Below are 18,704 nucleotides of genomic sequence, written 5' to 3'. Positions count from 1 at the left end.
AGCTCCACCCTGTGCTGGAGTGGGTTGGGAGCGTGTTGTTGTGTGTTGGAGCTGCAGTGGGTTGGGAGCGGGCCAAAAAGAAACAAAATTCAAAATAGCTAAATCTCGGAAACAACCCATGTGTCCACCAACAGATGAATGGATAGAGAAATGTGGTGTCTTCGTTCCTTTTCTCTCATTGTGGAGACGAAATACCCAACATCCAAGATTAAAGGAGGAAAGTTTGATTTAGCTCACAGTGTGTGAAGGTTTCAGTCCATACTCGGCTGGCTCCAAGGCAGAGTGGCATGGCACAGGGCAACAGTTCATAGCGATGGAACACAACAAAAGCAACAGGAGTAAAAGGGAGAAAGAAGCCTCTTTCTGCCCCTTTTATCTTACAGAGACTGCTGGGATTAGGGCAGTGCCAATCCAATCAGTGGGCTGATCCAGCAATCACCAACCCTTAATCCCACCATTTAACGATGAATCAATCACAAACTCCAGATTCAGCTGCCTCCAAAAAGCCCCATCTAAAAGTGCATGAGCCTTTGGGGGAACATGTAGACACAAACCATAGCATGGTATTTACACACTATGGAGCACTACTCTGCCGTACCAAAGGATAAACTTGAGTCATTTGTGGGAAGATGGGTGCACCTTGAGACCACAATGTTCAGTGAAATAAATCAGACACAGGCTTATCCCATGGTTTCTCCTTGTACGAGAAACGCAAAATATAAACAAAGAGCAAAATAAAAGGCAGGTTATAGGAATAGGAGATAGATCTTTCTCAAATGGGAAGGGGATCAAGAGATGGAGGGGCAAAAAGGGAGGGGAGGGAAAGGGGATGAGAAAAGGAATTAATGCATATCACGCACATGGACCAGCTCCATACAGGGGATGTAAATATTATACACTGCGTGCATTTACTAATAAAAATAAAATAAAATATTAAGAATTTTTTAAAAAGAAGAAAGCACTAAACATGTCTCCTGATGCCCTTTGTATGGATAGCTTGAGAGTAGCCCAAGCCTTTTGTTTTGCAAAGAGCTGGAGACAGAAGGGGCAGACCCCTCCCCACTCCTCAGAGCGCTGCAGGAACATGCTGCGTCCTTGTGTCCCTGCACCAATGCTTCATGAGGGGTCTTTTGTGCCAAACTCCACTCCAGGGTTGAGCTGTGTGAATCCTGACACAACCCTGGCAGGGTTTGTTCCTGCAGCTCCTGTGAGAGGGTGTCTACGCCACTCTCCAGTCACTGGGACAAAACACCTGACACCTACAACTGAAAGGAGAGCCTTATTTGGGCTCAAGGTCTCAGTCCGTGCCCATCTGGCTGCAAGGCAGAAGCAGGATGGCAGAGGGGCCTGGCAGAGAAAAACGTGCTCCACCCATGACAGCCAGGAAGCAGAGAGAAGGGAGGAGCTGGGGGCAGGAACGCACCCTTCTGGTCACACGCCAATGACCCGTCCAGCCAGGCACCAGCTCCTACAGCACAGTCAGCTGCCAAACTCATCCATGGAGTCCACTGATGATGACAGCACCCGTCATCCAATCACCCTCCACATGCACGAGAATTTGGGGGCCATCCTCTGTCTAATCCATGGCAGAGGGGGACTAAGCCGAGCCTTCAAGGTGGCTGGAAAGGGAGGGTCAGTTCTCCCGAGGAAACATTGACAGAGTACCCTTCATTTTTCCCTCTTCCTCCTTCTCACCGCCCCCTCATTTTTGCCTGTTTCTTCTTCCTTTTTTCTATAAAGTCCAAAGGGAACTCCAATTATATATAATTCCTTCTTGCTGTAGAAACTGAAAATATAAAGGAAGGGACCAACCCATGTCCGTGGACTAATGATGCTCTGTTTGATGTCTTCCGAACACGTGTAATAAGTTTGTTTTTATAAAGTTGGCACGGATTGGATTTGTCTTGCTTTTTTCTGCCACTATATTTGGAACTTTCCTTGTGCCATGGACATGTTTGAAACAAGTCCCCTCTGGAACAAGTCTCTGAGTGGTGGGGCTACCCATGGCTGTCAGTAAATTCTGCAGGGTGGCTGCTGGGATGCCCCAGTGACAGCAAGAGTGGTCCTGAAGGGCATACTTGGAGGACACCATCAGATGGCCATGTCTGTGACCCAAGCTAGGAAAGCAGTGATAGTCTGTGTCCTCTCCAGAGGTGACCTGCCACTCTGGAAGGTTAGGTACATGGCGTTATTGTCGGCAGTGATCAGGCGGGAGGGAAATGCAGGACTCACACATTCGGTTCACACAGATGCACCACGGGAGGGACTTGGGCTTGCTGTAGACGTTTCCCTTCCAAAGCCATTTCAGTCACAGTCAGGAGTCACTGTCTGAGTCCTCTAGGTTGCCATCACAGTGTTACACATGGGACAGTTTAATCTACAGTGATTTATCATCTCACAATTCTAGAACCTTGAAGTCTGAGGCCAAAGTGTTGGCAGGGTTGGTTCCTCCTGGGGCCATATGTAGCTGTGTTCTAATCTCTTCTTACTAGGACACCAAGCATGTTCGGTTAGGATCCAGCTCAGTGACTGCATCTTAACGTAATCAAATTCTTACATATAGTCCAGAACAAGACTCTCTCCAAACCTAGTCACATTCTAAGTTTTGAACATTGCACCTCAGCATATGAAGTGTGATTGAAAAATATAGTAAATGTTTAATTTTTTAAAAAAATTACACTAAAATACACATTGCCATTATCACCTCAAAGAACACCCCCTCACTTAAAACACACTTGTCCCATCATTCTTGCCACTTTCTGAAGCAGTTCTATAAGTCCTCTTTCATGAGGGTCTTTAATTGCACTGTCGTAATTGTCTCAATGTCCTGAATCCATCCAAAACGTTTCCCACTATTCATCATTTTGACTACGAGGAAGAGCCGCATGGCACCAGGTGAGGTGAATAAAATGGATAAGGACACACTGTAATGTCTTACGAGCCTGCCTTTCTGTTGGATGGCATTCAGCAGCAGTATTCACTGTATTTTTTGTCACAGCTTGTAAGACCCTCACAAAAGAGGATTTCCAGAACTGCTTCAGAAGGCAGCAAGAATGGTGGGAGAAGTGTGTTCAGAGCAAAGGGGAATATGTTGAGGATGATTAACAGTAATGCATCTTTTACTGTAATATGTATTTTTCTAATTTAAACACTTACCATGTATTTTGATCACACCTTGTATGAATTTGCGGACCCAGTGCAGCCCACAATAGCCACCTGCTCAGATGTCTTGACTATTTCACTCATTTCCAGATATGTTGGTGGCAAATGTTTCCCAGCCCTCCAATAGAGCCCTCAAGGAGCTATCTGAGGCAACACAGCCAGGACAAAGGCTCTCATCAAGGCTGTATTGTGCCCCACTGATTAGCAGAAGCTGTCTCCACTCCTCTGCACATGCTCTGAGAAGCCTGCTAGTCCCTGGGTTCCTGCCTCTGTGTTAGCTTCCTGAGCTCTGTTCCTGCCACAAAGAGGTAGCAGAAACTTAGAGGTTTAGCAGGCCAGAAGTGTCTCCTCTCACAGTCCAGACGCCTGAAGGACAATGTGAAGGTGTCTGCACTATTGTTTCCTTCAGAAACAGCAGGGGGACTGAGGCTATAGCTCAGCAGCACAGCACCTGCCTGGCAAGCACAAGGTCCTGAGTTCAATTCCAGGTACTCACCCCTCAAAAAACACAGCGGGGAAGAATCTGCCCCATGCCACTCATGTTGCTTCTAAGGCTGTTAACGGTCCTGGGCTGTAGCTGCCAGCTTCTATCTCTGTCACTACGGTCACATGGGGTGACTCCCGTGCATGTGTCTGTGGATCTACACCAGGGAGTGGATCCACGGCCCGCCTGGATCCAGTATGACCTTATTTTAACGAGACTACATCTGCAAAGACTGTTCCCTAACAGTGCCACGCTCACAGGGAGCAGGCCCAGGGGGACTTCAGTATATCTTAGGGGAGCACAGTTCAACCTGTAACACCTTCCTTCTCTAGGTGGCCATCTCATCCTAGAAAGCTTGCCCAGAACATCCTTGAAAACCCCACATCACTTGAAACCCCTCCATCCCACGCAACCTGTAATAGTTGGTTGGTCACCCACCCCCACCTGGCATTCCCTTCCCTTCCAGTCCTTTCTAGATCACCACCCAGAGGGGCTCCTGGCACCCAAACCCTGCCTGTGTCCCAAGGTCTCCCAGCCCGTGGCAGTGCCCAGGCACCAGAGCACCACGAGTACTCAGTGGTATGTGGGGCTGTGGTTGGTGGTTGTCCTTATTTGCCAGGACTTTGGGGCTGGATGTGACCTGGAACCCCACAGGACACAGCTGCTCAGTGACGGGCAAGTTTCCGGTCTTTTCTGACTATCGTTACTCTGGCCTGTAGTTATCAAGTCTGTAAAACAAGAGAATTGCCCTCATTTCGCAGCCGGGCCTGAAAAAGAGAGAGAGATGAATTCCAGGCTTCCTCCCACCTGTCGTCTGCTCAGGGACAAGCAGCCGTGGTCACCGTCATCATTATTAGTTTTCTGCTGTGCCATCCTGTGCCATCCTGGGCGCACTTGGAAAGAGCAGTCCCTGAGAAGAGCTGGAATCTCCATCCCGCCCCTTTCCCACCTGGCGCTCCTCCGGGCTAGCAGCTCGGAGCTTGTGTCACCCCAGAACCTCACAGTGCTCTTCCTCCTCTTTCCCGTCCACAACAGTGTCCCCCGTCCTCCACCCTCAGCCACAGGCCTCTGCGGTGGCAGCATCCACGTCACTTACACCATTGGTATCAAGCCCGGGCAGCTCAGCCTCTGTCTGCCATGAGCACCCGTATTTTCTGGTTGGGAGAAAATTGCATGCAAATGTATGCTTGCCTGATGCCACTGCAGTTATAAAATTCTGTTTGAGTTCAGTCAAATGTGGGAGGGAAGAAATGATTCTTTTTAACTTGAAAAATATTGGGTCACATCCCCAACGCCTCTGCAAAGTGAGGGCGGAAGCGGGTGCACAGCGAGGTTTGTGGGGCCTGAAAGCAAACAAAGCTGAGCTCTGGCTTCTCTGGGTCTGCCCAGCGATGCGCTGCGGGCCCAAGGGGAGAAAGAGGCGTGTTTCCCTCCATCCTGCATTGCACTGGGCCTTGGAGGTGAGCGGAGACCAGCAGGTACTTGGCTGCCCTGACAACAGCATAGGGAGCACTCTGGTTTGCTGGTTGGTTTGTTCGACTGATTGATTTTTGAGACAGGATCTCACTATGTAGCCTCAGATTCACTGTGATCCTCCAGCCTCAGCATCCCCACTGTTGGGATTACAGGTGTGCTCTATCATGCCCAGCAGCACAGGGAATATTCTGCAGTGGAAGAAATGTTTTATCTCTTGAGAGGTGTTGATTATGCAACTATGTACTTTTACCCAAACTCAGTGAACTATATGTGCTCTCGGGATCTGCTCAGCCTACTTTATACAGATTTGACCTTGATAAAACAAAGGTGTGTTTGGAAATAAATAGTGCAGGACAGAATCATCAGGACTTCATAGCCAAGGCAGCAGAGGAAGAGGAGGAGGAGGAAGAAGGTGAAGGTGATTGTGGATTGTAGAAGGAGCTGGGCTGTGACACAAGGAGAGATCAGAAAGACAATAGGGACTGAGGAGGGAAAGGGACCACAGCGCAGAGACACTGAGTCCCAGTGAGCGATTTGGGGAGCACAGGGCTGAGCATGGAGTGGGAGGAGGAGACCCCGCCCGCAGTGCCAGCCAAAGAGAGTGGACTTCCGAGAGCCTTGAGAACCAATGGAAGAGTTTCAGCAGAGGCTGGGAGTGATCCTGTGTGCTTCTAAAAGTCGCCCTTGGGCTGCACTGCAGAGGACAAACTGAGGAGAAGCCATGAAGCTGGAAGACACATTGAGAAGGTGAAGGGCCGATGGGTAGACTTGTGCCTACAACTCAGTTTTATAAATAAAGTTTTATTGAGACACAACCAGGCACATGCACTTCGGCATCGTGGTCCGTGGTTGCTTTCGCCCTAGAGGGCAAGGTTGCACGCTCCTGGCTGAGAAGAGTGGCCCTTCCTTCACAGAACAAGCTGGACACCAAGCCCTGGCTATGCTCTGGAGGGGAGGCGCCAGTAAGAGGGTAAGTTGGCAGCTGTTAAGGAAGACATGGTAGGGCCCCGAGGGCTGCTGAGCCTGCCTTTTGGGTGTCCTGCTGCCAGTGTGCATCTCATCGCCCCATCTGCCTGTGCAGTCACAGAGAAGGGAACGGTGCCACTCACAGAGCACAAGGTACCAAGTGCTGCTCTAACCTCTCTGCCAGGAAGGCTGAGAGAAAGCCATCCATGCCAGAGGAGGATGAGTTCTGAGCCCCTGAGGGGTGACAAGTGGCACGGGCTTTGGTGGCGGTTTGTGAGCCCATAAGGTCTCGTACCGAGGGCATGCTTGAACCTTGTGTGAAGGGCGAGGAGGAGTTTTCTAAGTAAGAAAGCCTATTTCTGGTCAGTCTTTTGCTCTTTCCCTCAACACTGGAGACTGAACCCAGGGCCTCGACACAAAGCTGCATCCCTACCAGTTCTTTAACTTTTTTATTTTGGGATATGGCCTTGCTAGATTGTCTAGGCTGGGCTTAAACTTGCCATCCTCCTGCCTCACCCTCCCAAGAGTGCTGGGATTCCAGGCATGGGCTGCCACACTCAGCTCACTTTTTTGCTTTTGATATATCAGCTGAATGCCTACTTCTAAATTGAGACCAGAATTACATTAGTTTATAATCTTGTTATTTCCAGAGCATATTGGTTTTGGGAGGTTAGATTTCCAGGCGATGCCCACACCCTCCCCAGACCCACCTGGCACACCACTTGTCCTGCCCATAGCCCAGCTGCACCACAGCTGTGAGTCAGCCTGTCACGGAAGTGGAGAAAATCCCGAGACATTGGCTTGAGAGATACAGGGCTTATTAAGACTTACTAACAGGTTTACAGAGAGGAGAGGGTGGACCAGGACTTACTAACAGGGTCTCACAATGGGGCACATACCTAACAATAGCACCACTCGGAGGTCAGCAGTGATGGGCTGGACAATTACTCATCAGAAATTACTCAGAAGGCCCAGCAGCACCAGCTGGACTACAGCACTTACCCCAGCCACAATGTTCTGTTCCACACCTGCTCACTGCAGAGAGGGGTTTGTGCAGGACCCCACACAGCGGCGACGTAAGGAACTGTCTGTTCTGATGTGCGAGCAGGACTTCAAGGAGCAGTTGACTCAGCACTCAGACAGGAGGGAAGCTCCCACAGACAGCGCAGGTGGCCCAGTTCTCAACGTCCCTCGGGTGATTCTTTCCCTCTGGTGATCCTTACCCAGACTGTGCAGCCTGGGCATGCTTATCATGTCCCCTTGATTCAGAAAGAGCCCTGGGAAACCAATAGGGCATGTCAGGGACATGCTGCCAGGTGCCCTACTTTTGCTCAGTGATGATACATTGATCTGTAAAGGAGCCCAGGGTCTGGTTAGTGAGACTTCCGGCTACATTCCAGCAGCATATTCCTCACCTGTGTCCCTCGCTCAGGGAAGCTGCTACATCTTCACACAGTTCTGATCAAGGGAAGTAAAACAAAGCACTAAGTTTCCTTTAGTACCACTGACTTTTTCCTAAAAGTAGCACTTTGCCAAAACTGCCTCATAGTTTAGCATAATTTGACATTATACTGTATTCTGAAAGGAAATTTTCTCTTCTGAATAAGAGAATATGGAACATTTTCATGTCCATTTCCAATAACATAAAAGATAGATTTGTAGAAATGATATAATTACAGCTAAGAGCTTTTCTGTCAGTTGGAGGAGACTGCACTCACCCGGATGGGAGGGACTTGGCATCTGCACCTATGAGGTCCTTCTGCACCTGTCAGTTCCCTACTGCTCGGTTCCTAACTTCGCTGCACAGCACCCAAAAAACTGCGCCAATACCTTCACCACTCTTGGTTACTTTATTTGTAAAATACACCTGTGCCCAGGGTAGGTGTGAACACTGTCAGCATGGCCAGCACAGAAAAGAATCAGCAAACACTTGCTTCTTGTGATGGCTAAGCCTGATTGTGTCGATTCAATTAGCATGGGAAATTCCTAGGGGATTGATGGAGCACATTTCTGGATTTTTCAGAGTGTGACCATGAGGACTACATCAGGTCCCTTTTTCTCTGGCACTATTCTGCTGCTCTGCTTTCTGGCTGACATGAACTAATCAGTTTTCTTCTGCCTTGTCCATCCACTGTGATGCTCCTGCATTGGAGCTGAAAACCATGGACTGAATTCCCTCAAACCATGAGCTAAACTGAATCTATCCTCCTTAAATCATGGGTGTTGGGTATTGTGTCCCAGTGATAGGAGAGCTGCCTGATACATTACCGTTATCATTAGCCTCATCCCCGTCTCTCTGCAGCCCAAGCCAGAGTCCACCAAGGGACAGTGGCTGAGGGGAAGAGCAGGAGGCTGAGTCACTCCAAGCCTGCCACCTCCTTGGCAGCATGACAGCCTCCCCTGGATTCCCCCCTCTGCAGAGGGACTGAATGGCCTGAACCATTGCCTGCAGAACTAGGAATTAGGATGTGGCTCTGAATGTGTGTGAGGTAGGAGAGTGGGTGAGCACATGCCTGCCAGAGGCTCTGTACCCTCTTAAGGGCAGTGATCTCAGTGGGGCAGGGTGGGACTATAACAAAATGCCACAGACCGGGTGACTTAGGAAGTAATATATTTCATACAGTCCTGGAGGATGGAAAGCCCAAAGCCAAGGTGCTGGTGCGTTCAGTGTCTGGTGGGGTTTCTTCTCTGCTTCCAGATGTGCCCCTGAAGCATCCTCTTACAGAGGAAGGTAGAAAGGTGGAAGAGCCTACTGGCTCCCTTCAGCCTTTGATAAGCTCCCTAATGCCATGAACAAGGGCTCCACCCTCATGACTTAATCACCCTGGTGTTTAAGCTCCAACACATTTTGGGGACACACACAGACCACAGTGGGGACATTAGGACCCTTTAATCTGAGGGCCAAAGGGCAGAGGCTGCATCCAGGAAGTCCCTGGTTTGCCCACATCTTCACCCTGAGACTCTTGCAACAAAGACAAATCTATTTTCCCAGGAAAGTGCAAGAGCGAGCACTTGGAAAAGGAAGTCAGGCAGGCGGCAGCTCTAGAGGTGATGGAGGCACCCGAGGCAGCTCCAGTAGTGATGCACAGTAGGGCAGGGCCTTGCTGGACCTCACTCCACTCGTATATTCTGCACACAGTTGCTAGGCATGCAGTATGGCTCAGCCACTCACTAGGACCTGGAAACACCAGCGGATGACAACACCTGCCCTCAGGCCACTTCCCTCCCCATGGTGAGGGATGTATAAGCAGGTAAAATACATGATGGTGCCGTGTAATTCCTTGAAGCATCATGAATAAGTCTGGGGAGGAGCTATCTAGAAACCAGACCCAGAGAGAACCTAAACAATTGACCTTTAAATCCCGACAAAGGTCAGTAAGAAAGCAGGATATGCAGATGTGTAGCGATGACTCCATGAAGAAGGAAGGCATGTGCAAAGTTGCTCAGGCCTGTATCACGGGACAAGCAGGAGGGCCATGTAGCTGGAACTGAGGAGGTGAGGAGACTGGGGTCAGAGAAGAAAAAGGCATGGCAGGTGGCTTTGGGTTTGCTCAAAGTAATTTAGGATGTTACAGTCAGTTTTGAGTATGATGACAAGTTCAGCTCATTCTGACTTCTCTCTTGGGACCGGTCTTAGGGGTCAAGGGGCTAAGCAAGGAGATCAGCTGAGAAGCAATTGCAGTGATCTAATCAGGACATGCTGATGGCTTGCACCGAGGTGGCAGCAATAGAAGTGGTGACAAGTGGGATATATTTCAAGGTAGAGTCAACAGGACTTCCTGATGGGTCAGATATGCATGGGTGAGAGAAAGAGGAGCCTTCTGGCTCTTGGTGTTTGGGGCTGGCAGAAGCCACCAGGGGTGGGGAGAGCAGAGCAGGGGCAGGTTGAAAGGCTCTGCTTTGGACTTGACAAGTCCAAAGCCCATGCAGTAGGCAAGTGAGGATGGACAGTGTGGACCTGGAAACATCAGAGCTCATCTTTGATACAGCAGGTGGTTGTCTGTCACCATGTCACACGCAAGGAAACTGGTGCTCCGTGGGTTGGCGTTTGGTTTCGGTGGCGTGCCTTCAGAATTACACAACGTGTGAGTCATACAGCCAGGGTTTGGATCCCATTCAGCTGACTGCAGAGCCCGGTTCTCCCCGCTCCTTTACACTGCACATAGTTAGTGGATGAGAAGAAAGCACATACCCTTCACATAAAGCACCCTAAGGTGTGCAGCATTTACTATGTGCAGAGCTTGAAGGATCATTTTGTTTACTCCTTGCATCAAGCATATGTGTACCATCATGGAAGCACAGGACAGAGTCTCTGACACTGTTTGGTGCACCCGGGATGCAATCCCGAGAGCAACTCCGGCATACTACATCGTGTGTGCTCAACAAATGCTTTGCAAGTCAAAGAATTAAATGGAATGTACTAAAATCCAGATACTGCTGCTTGCGGATGATCGTGCAAAGGCACCGTCCCCTTACATTTAGATCAACAGATATTTGTTGTATGAAAGAGTCATGGCCCAGACAGCTGGAACCACAAAGTGTTTTCTTCCTCGCATGTTTCCTGAGTGCCCCCTACAAGCCAGGCCCAGGCAAGGCCCGGAGGACAAGGTACACTGACAAGCTCAAGGTCTTGCCCACCCTCTTCCAGGATGCGGGATCCCAGATTTGTGCACTCCTGGTCAGAATATCAGTTAGTGTGCTTGAGCTTTGTGCATATTGGGGGAAAAAAACAGTGTTCTCTTGGCCTAAAAATGGCCCATATTTTTGTTCTAAATGGGACATTTCTCTTCCATTTTGGTGTCACGTGTGACTCAGGAAAAGCTGAAGTGCAGACAGAATGCTGTTCATGGCAAATATAAACTTAAGATAATATGCAGCGAGGATTACTCGCTGCATATTTTGTTTTGATGGTGATTAACTTTTAAATGTCTCATTAGCAAAACAACAATAAAGACTGATACTCCTTGTCTTTCCCAGGGTTGGAAGCTGATTTGCTTCTCTTGAGAATGCTTTGTGAGAGCTCCATTTGCCCTGTAGAGCCAGCTACACATGTAATGCTTTACTCAGGAATACTGATATATGAGTGGGGAGCTGTAAAAAATACCTGCTCAGAAGTGGTTTTAGAGCCCGTTAGTCTACTGATTCATTTCTCTGTCTTTGTCTTTCTGCAGAAAAGTCTGGACACCTACTGTTTCCTCGTCTTTGCTGCAGTATGTTTTGCAGGTGCTGTCTACCTTTATTTTGTCCTGCCTGAGACCAAAAACAGAACCCACGCAGAAATCAGCCAGGCATTTGCCAAGAGGAACAAGGCATACCCCCCAGAGGAGAAGGCTGACTCAGCCGTTGCTGATGACGAGACAGGGAACAGAAAGCCGAAGCCAGATTCCTCCTCCACGTTGGACAACTATGTCAAAAACAGGGTTGTCTAAAGGGATAGTCACGCCGTTTCAGAGCATCAAAGGCTTCCCCACATTTGCAAGGTGCAAACTGACCTAAACCGTGCAAGTCCTGAATTGTTAAGTATTTCATAACCAGCTGGTGCTCACCTAACTTCATGACCAGCTATTCTTCCGTTACTCTTCCACACTTGTTGGGAAGCTGGAAAGAATCACCCTGTTTCAGTGACCGAATGTTCTTCTGTGGAGATCGATGGCCCGCCTTCTTTGTGACTTAATCAACGGCTTCAAAGTGTAATTGGATGAATGCTAGTGGAATCCTTTCTGAAAGCAAACAATCTGGTCTGACAACGGGCTCAGTGGGCTGGAAATCACGGGCTGAGGTTCCAGTCCCAGCTTTCCTGTCAGTAGCCTTTAACCTCTACCTGGATCCGGGAGCCTCAGTGACCCTGGTCTTTGACCCTGGACAAGGGACCTCAGAATTCAGTGAGCAGAGACTCTGTGCCTCCTAATAAAAGGCTCTGCCAATCTTTGGCTCTGCCTTGTGGATCCTGGGCTGAAGAGAACCATTCCCAACCACCATCCTGCTGGTTCTGCGTTTTCCAGGCTGTGTCCAAAGGGCTCAAGGCTGCCAGGCTGAGGCTGTCTTTGGCTCAGATTGTGACAGAGGACATAAAGAAGATCAATGTGTATAAGATCTAGCAAAGCAGCTATAAGAAAGAGCTTTTTAGTAGCTTGGGAAGAGACTACGAGTTGAATTCCATTCAACTGAAACACAATGTTGAGAATGATGCCGAGAATAAGCCTAAGCTTGATGGCACTGTGATCGATTGATGATGTCTGTCTCTGATGAAGGAGTGAGTGTGTCTGCCCAGGCACTCACATTTGCAGGTCCTGCAGAGGTTTATCTGAAGATGTAATAGGCAGCCTTGGAAGATGGTGAGCTCACCATCACTCAGAGTGCTCGAGCGAGGCTGAATGGTGACTTGTCTAAGTGCCAGTTGTAGAGGAAGATGTTGGAGGGCCTGCACCCAAGGAAACTTCCAACCCTTCCATGCTAGGGTTGTTATGTGGAGGATGCTATAGTCATGCATAGCTTGTGGCTCAGTGGCTCCCCTACACTTCCTCCAAATCTATGCCACTGCATATGACAGCTTTCTTATAAATGGTAGTACACTTGAGTCAGCACCACTGTGCTTAAATTGGTATATACATAAGAGGTGGAGCCAGAGAGGAAAGGCTCTATTCCTAGCAATACCTCAGAAACTTCTGTTTCCACTGATCATTCTTGACCAAAGTGGCCTTGGGCAAACCTGAGCTCTGATTTTCCTTCCCTGTTGAACACTTCCACCTGGGCCTCTCCTTTCGCTGATTGTCAACTGAACACAGTATGGCATCCAGCTGTAGTTGGCTGGAGAATTTGAACAGTGTTTGTCAATATGAAGAGAAAGCAATACATGAGCCCAAAACATGTCTGAGACCAAAAGAAAAACCAAATAAACTATAAGCTAGAAATCTTAACTTTCAATGTTTTCATTCACTTGGAGACTTGAACATTTAATGAATAAATATGAAGGCACTAGCTAGGCATTGAAGATATTCAGTAAGCAAGGAAATGTACTACTGTCACCTGCTCGTGCTGGTGTCTACCCTGATGGTAGGAACACGTGGCAGGACCAGCTAGACCAGCTAGGTGACAGGAGATAAATAAGAAAGCCTTCCCAAATAAGCAACGGAAATAGAATGGAGACCAATGTGACTATCCGGCAATAGGGCAGGAATTATTCTTACACATTATTACATTCAAAAAGATAGTAGAGCCACATTAAGGACATTTTTTGAAAAATGAAACAATAAAACACCTATCATCTCCAGGCTTCATTCTCCTTAACACTATCTTTTTTATACAGCTCTGAACATTTCTTGCCCATTGTTTACCAACTTGCAATCACATGAATACATAAAACACAATTACAATCATCTTTCTCTTGTTATTAAATCAAATATATCGTCTCAATTCTAAAACCTTTGTCCATACTCTGGTATCCACTGCAGCTGGTTCTTCATATACAAAGTAGTTTTCCAGATCCTGAGGGACATTAAGAAGTGGCAAATCAGAGAGACAGACATCTCCACGAGCCTCACTGCATAGACTCTGAGACTTTGCTGAAAGGTGCTAACCATTCGCAGCATCCTGTATCTGTGCATGGTCCCCGAAGCAACCTCTAGTCAAACAGATAGACCTCTGTATTAGTCACTTTCCCATCACTGGGACAAAATACCCAATACTCACAGCTTAAGGAGGAGAAGTTGATTCTAGCTCATGGTTTCAGTGGGTTCAGTTCATGGTCTTCTGGCTTAAAGGTAGAAACAGCATTGTGGCAGGGCCTGGCAGGGAACATCTGCTCATCCCATGGCAGCCAGGAAGTGGAGAGAAAAGGGAGGGGCTAGGGACAGGATGTACATTTCCAGGTCATGACCCCCCATGATTCACAGTTATGAACACCAATGAATCCACCAGTGAGCACAGCATCTCCATGATCCGGTCACCTTCACACATGTGAGACCTTGGGTACACATTTTAGATGTGAACCCTAACAGCCTCCTTTCCTAGTTCCTGCCCAAGGGTTAAAGACTGAGTCTTCATCTTTCTATCTTACCTCCCTGCTTATGTCCAACCATAGAGGTTAGCATTTCCTCCTTTCAGGTTTACTGAAGCACAAGAAATTCTTTCAGTGTCTGGATCTGGCTAAGAAGAACTAAACAAGCACACAACACCATTTTATCTCTCACTGATTATAATTAAAAACCCTGGACAGAAACAAAACAAATACACAAGGAATCTGAAAATAAATTATAGCAGCAAAGTGAGGCAGTAGATCAAAACTAGAAGGGCAAGTAACATGGCAGGCAGTTTTCTGCATCTTCCCTTCCTATATCCAGCCCCAGGTGAACCAGTTTCCAAAATGGTACCATGGGCTTTGGAAAAGAACCTCCAAGTGAAACCTATCTCTTTTCTGTCTGAAGTGATGGCATGGGGTGTACTTATGGGGAAAAGAATGCAGCTCTGCCAAGGCTGCATACCTACCAAAGGGGCACCTGCAGTGACTATAGAAGCACCTAAAAAAAAATCCTTTTCTCAGATGAGAGGGACTAGAAAAATGGTCCTTTGTGGTCCAAATAGTATGGTAGGAGGCCTGCTATTTTTGCCATTGATGTTTTACCCCAGATGTAAACCCGGTTGTGACATGTGTAATCTATGACAAGGATAAAACTTTGGATTTCTAGTCAGAAGATGAGCAGTGAAAACAGGAATGTAGAGAATGTAGAGGAAATCACAGGAGAGAGTTGAAGAAAGAGAGACCCTAAATCTATGTATGAAATCCTAAGCTCACCCCCAAGATTCACACATAGGGTATGATATAAAATATAGTGACTATTTAAATTAAAATTTTTGAAAATGTATTACAGTACAAGACACACCATTAATCCCTTTCAAAATCCTCTCCTTCACTTTCAACACACTTACCCCATTATTCTTGTCACTTTCTGAAAGGGTTCCGGAGTCCTCTTTCCTGTGTATATTTTCATGGCTACCTCAGTGTCCTGAACTGATCCAAAATATTTACAGCAATCTCTGTCAAACAAAAACATATGCTGTGTCCTCATCCACTAGATCTGGCACCATTCAGCTTCCAGCTCTTCCCCAAAGTCAAAATGACCATGAAAGGTAGACAATTTGAGTCAGTTCAGGACATTGAGGCAGCCACATCAGTGCAACTAAAGACACTCGGGAAAGTGGACTCTAGAACTGCTGCAGAAAGTGGCAAGAACAGTGGGATGGATCTGTGTGCTCAAAGTGGAGGGGAGTATTCTGAGGGAGATTAATGGCAAAATATCTTTTACTGTAAGAAATTTTTTTCATTTAAACATTCACCATATTTTTATCATGCTTCATGTGTGAATTTGTATGAGATTTTCAACTTTTAACACACCAGTGTGCTTCTTACTATTTCCCAGGCCTCACACCATTGGCTGTCATCCTTTCCGTGATCAGAATCACCTGGGAGGTGGCAATGATCCCCACCCTCCGGGTTGGAAGTTCAGATGCAGAGGTCTGCCAGGATTCTGCTCCGTGGCCTGACACCTGCACTTTTATCAGTATTACAGTGATGTCACCACCCGAAGACTACATTAAGTCCCCTAAAAACTACACTGACACCTATAAAATTGGGTGTTGTTTTGCAATATGATTTTGGGTGATTTAACAATGTATTCTGCCAGGTATGGAGGTGCACACCCCTAACCGCAGCATTGTCGGAGACTGAGACAGAAAAACTTTGATCCCATCTTCAGCAAATTAGTGACTTAGCAAGACCTTTCTCAAAATAAAAAATAAAAGTGGACTGGGAATGCAGCAGTGCAAATGTCCTGGGTTCAATCCCAAGCATTGTAATCAGTCAATCAATCTATGTATCACACTTTCTTAATTTTTATGTTTTATCTTTTTTGTGTACAAATATAATTAAACTTGCAGAAAACCCATGCATAACACAAAATTATTCAAATTCCCAAATTTTTTCATTTATTTTTCCAGTTCTTATTGATGAATAATTGAAAATAATTTCATGTATTTAAAGGTATGTGACCATATCAATTACATAATCAAGCAAATTAACATACCCATGACCACTTTCTTTTCTTTTTGTGTGTGGTGAGAATGCATAGGATCTGCTCTCCTAGCAAATGTCAAACATGCAACACAATATTTTCATTGCAGGCCCTATGTCTTACACTAGAGCTCCAGAACTTATTCATGTTGGGTAACTGAAATATGGGTTGGCCAACAACGTCTCATTTTTCCCTCCCTGACTTAGCCACTGGTGGCCACCATTCTCCTCTACTGAGCTGCTGGGTTTGTGGGCATTTTCTTACAGCAGCAATAGACACTAACAGCTTCGTCTCCACGGTGGGTAATAAAGAAGCAGTGCGCAAGAGTCTTCATTATGAGCTAAAGTCTTCTTATTTTTGCCTTTCCTTTCAAACTAAATATTATTTGACTCATTTCACAGGATTCAAACACTGCCCCAACCCAGACTAGCCATTAAGTAATTTACACATTTTGGCTGCTTCACACACAGATTGGAGAGCTCTTTTCTTCCTCTCCTCAAAATCCCAAGGGGTGACCTCTTTAAATTCTATACTTGTAATCTCTTTCTAGTGTGTAGTAGGCTTCACAAAAATTTGTCTTATTGGAAAGACAAATAAAAGAAAGTTGGTGTAGCAACAGGAGGAGCGTCTGCACCCACCCTGGACGAGCAGTTGAAGCCACAGCCTGTAGGTGCAAGGCAGTAAGCTGAAAAGACCTGGGGTCTGGATGTCATGGACAAGAGCTGCTGTCACAGCCCTGAGCTTCACACATCCGACCTTTGCCTCTGACTGCCAATACTTCTATTTTGTTTAGGTTGCTTTACCTGTGGGCTCCTCTTGCGCATGACTAAATCTAAACTCAGTGGATACAAGTTCTGACAGGAAACAGCCCAAGGCAAATGAGGATTCATGAAGCAAATCGAATCTCTAGACACTCAGCAAGTTAATTCTCCATGCCCAGCTGCCTCCCGAAGATGGTGGGAAAGGTACTGTATTCTCAGGAGATGCTGGATCTGTCCGTGGTTCTGACCTGGGCTTTCTGCTTCACGGTGCTAATTTCTCTTCAAATCTATAAAAATACCTTCGTATTATTGCCTCTGACGCCAGAGATAGCCTGTGAAGTGACTATTATTGGGTTCACATTCCATGGTCAAGCCCTATTCTTCAAGCTCCAAGACCAGCCACGTTTAATGCTCCTACTACCACGCTACAGGACCTCCCTCTCCCTGAAAGGTGGCTCTGCTCTGTTTGCTACATGACTGTGTCACAAGTACATAGTGACCTCTTCCATGATGGCCACCTGACCATGAGTTTCTCTGCGATGGCAGTGGCATTAATTGCCTTAGTGAACTGTGCCTTATGATACACCTGCCCACATGTAATGCACTTCAGTATTGCAAGACTTGGCTGAGCAAATATCTTTGGCCACTGAGACATCAGAGAAGGAGACGCAAACAGAAGAGCATATTCAATATAGTCTAGAGCTTTGCCTTTTAGGGTATGAATGCCACAGTGAGTATGCTCACTCTATCCTCCTTGGGGATGAAAGACCACATAAAGCGAGGGCTCAGCTGTCCCCACTGTCCCACATGGACACACCTTCCAAATCACCTTCCCAGCTGAATACAGTTGTTCAATTGACTCCAGGAGAAAAATAATGGCAGAACCACCCGATTCTCAGGATCCCACAAAATAATAACTCATTGTTGCTTTAAGCTACTGACTCATGGTATAGTTTGTTCAATACAATAGAGAGCTAAGAGAGACTGATTATTTCTAGTTACATTTTTCTCATGTGAGTCCCTTAGCACTGCTGAGAATCCAGATCCCTAACTAACAGCAAATTAACATTTTCTGAATTCATTGCTCATTCATGCATCTCCAAACACTAGCTGAGCACATACGGTATGTCTTTGCTAAGTAATGGAGATGGAGCAAATCTCTGCACTCAAGTAGAGAAAATGGGAGGGGTGAGAAACCACTGATAGCCAGCGTATGCCTAGTGTTGCCTCTGCAGAGATGCCTTTCTCCTCCTTTCCTCTTGGATAACTCCTATGAAGCCTTGTGTCCAGGCCAAAGCTCTTTATGAGTCCACAGAAGGATGGGTTCTTCCCTTTGGCTTTCACAGAAGCCTATGTTCTCCTTTATTGACAAATATCTCACTGCTTCAGGATTTTTGTGATTTTTTTCTCCTTCATATCTCCTCTGCTAGACTCTCTGCTAACAACATCAGATTTATTTGGGGAGACCATGCTGCTAGGACCTGCTGAGTGCTCATTGCATATGCACTAAGCAAATGGACATCATGATAAAGCTTGGAGGAGGCTGTGATATGAAGGAGTGTGTTGGGGTGAAGAGTACAGGTGCTTCTGATGGTAGCACTTGAGCTGTCTCTCAGACTCAGATTAGAATTTCACCAGACTGAGAAGAGGAAGAAGAGGAGGAGAAATTTGAGACCAAAGGTGGAAGACATAGGAATGAATGCACAGAGGGCACGTTCAGGGCACAGCTAATATTGGCAGGACCAGCTATGATGACTGTGGGGATGAGTGTGGGAGATGACACTGGTC

General features: G+C 46.9%; 1 protein-coding gene across 1 annotated transcript in view; it reads left to right on the top strand.

Annotated features, from left to right (window-relative positions):
• Positions 1-13,005, top strand: part of Slc2a9 (solute carrier family 2 (facilitated glucose transporter), member 9) — a 145,744-nt gene extending 132,739 nt beyond the window's left edge. The window contains exon 12 of the mRNA XM_005408843.2: positions 11,260-13,005. Within this exon, the coding sequence (XP_005408900.1) occupies positions 11,260-11,517 (258 nt within the window). The 3' untranslated portion in view covers positions 11,518-13,005. The remainder of the gene's footprint in view (positions 1-11,259) is intronic.
• The last annotated feature ends 5,699 nt before the right edge of the window (positions 13,006-18,704 follow it).

Source organism: Chinchilla lanigera, unplaced genomic scaffold, assembly GCF_000276665.1.
Source record: "Chinchilla lanigera isolate Chin_1 unplaced genomic scaffold, ChiLan1.0 scaffold00113, whole genome shotgun sequence".
In the NCBI taxonomy this organism is placed as follows: Eukaryota; Metazoa; Chordata; class Mammalia; order Rodentia; family Chinchillidae; genus Chinchilla; species Chinchilla lanigera.
Note: the sequence above shows the minus strand (reverse complement) of the source record. Positions and strands in the feature narration are given on the sequence as shown.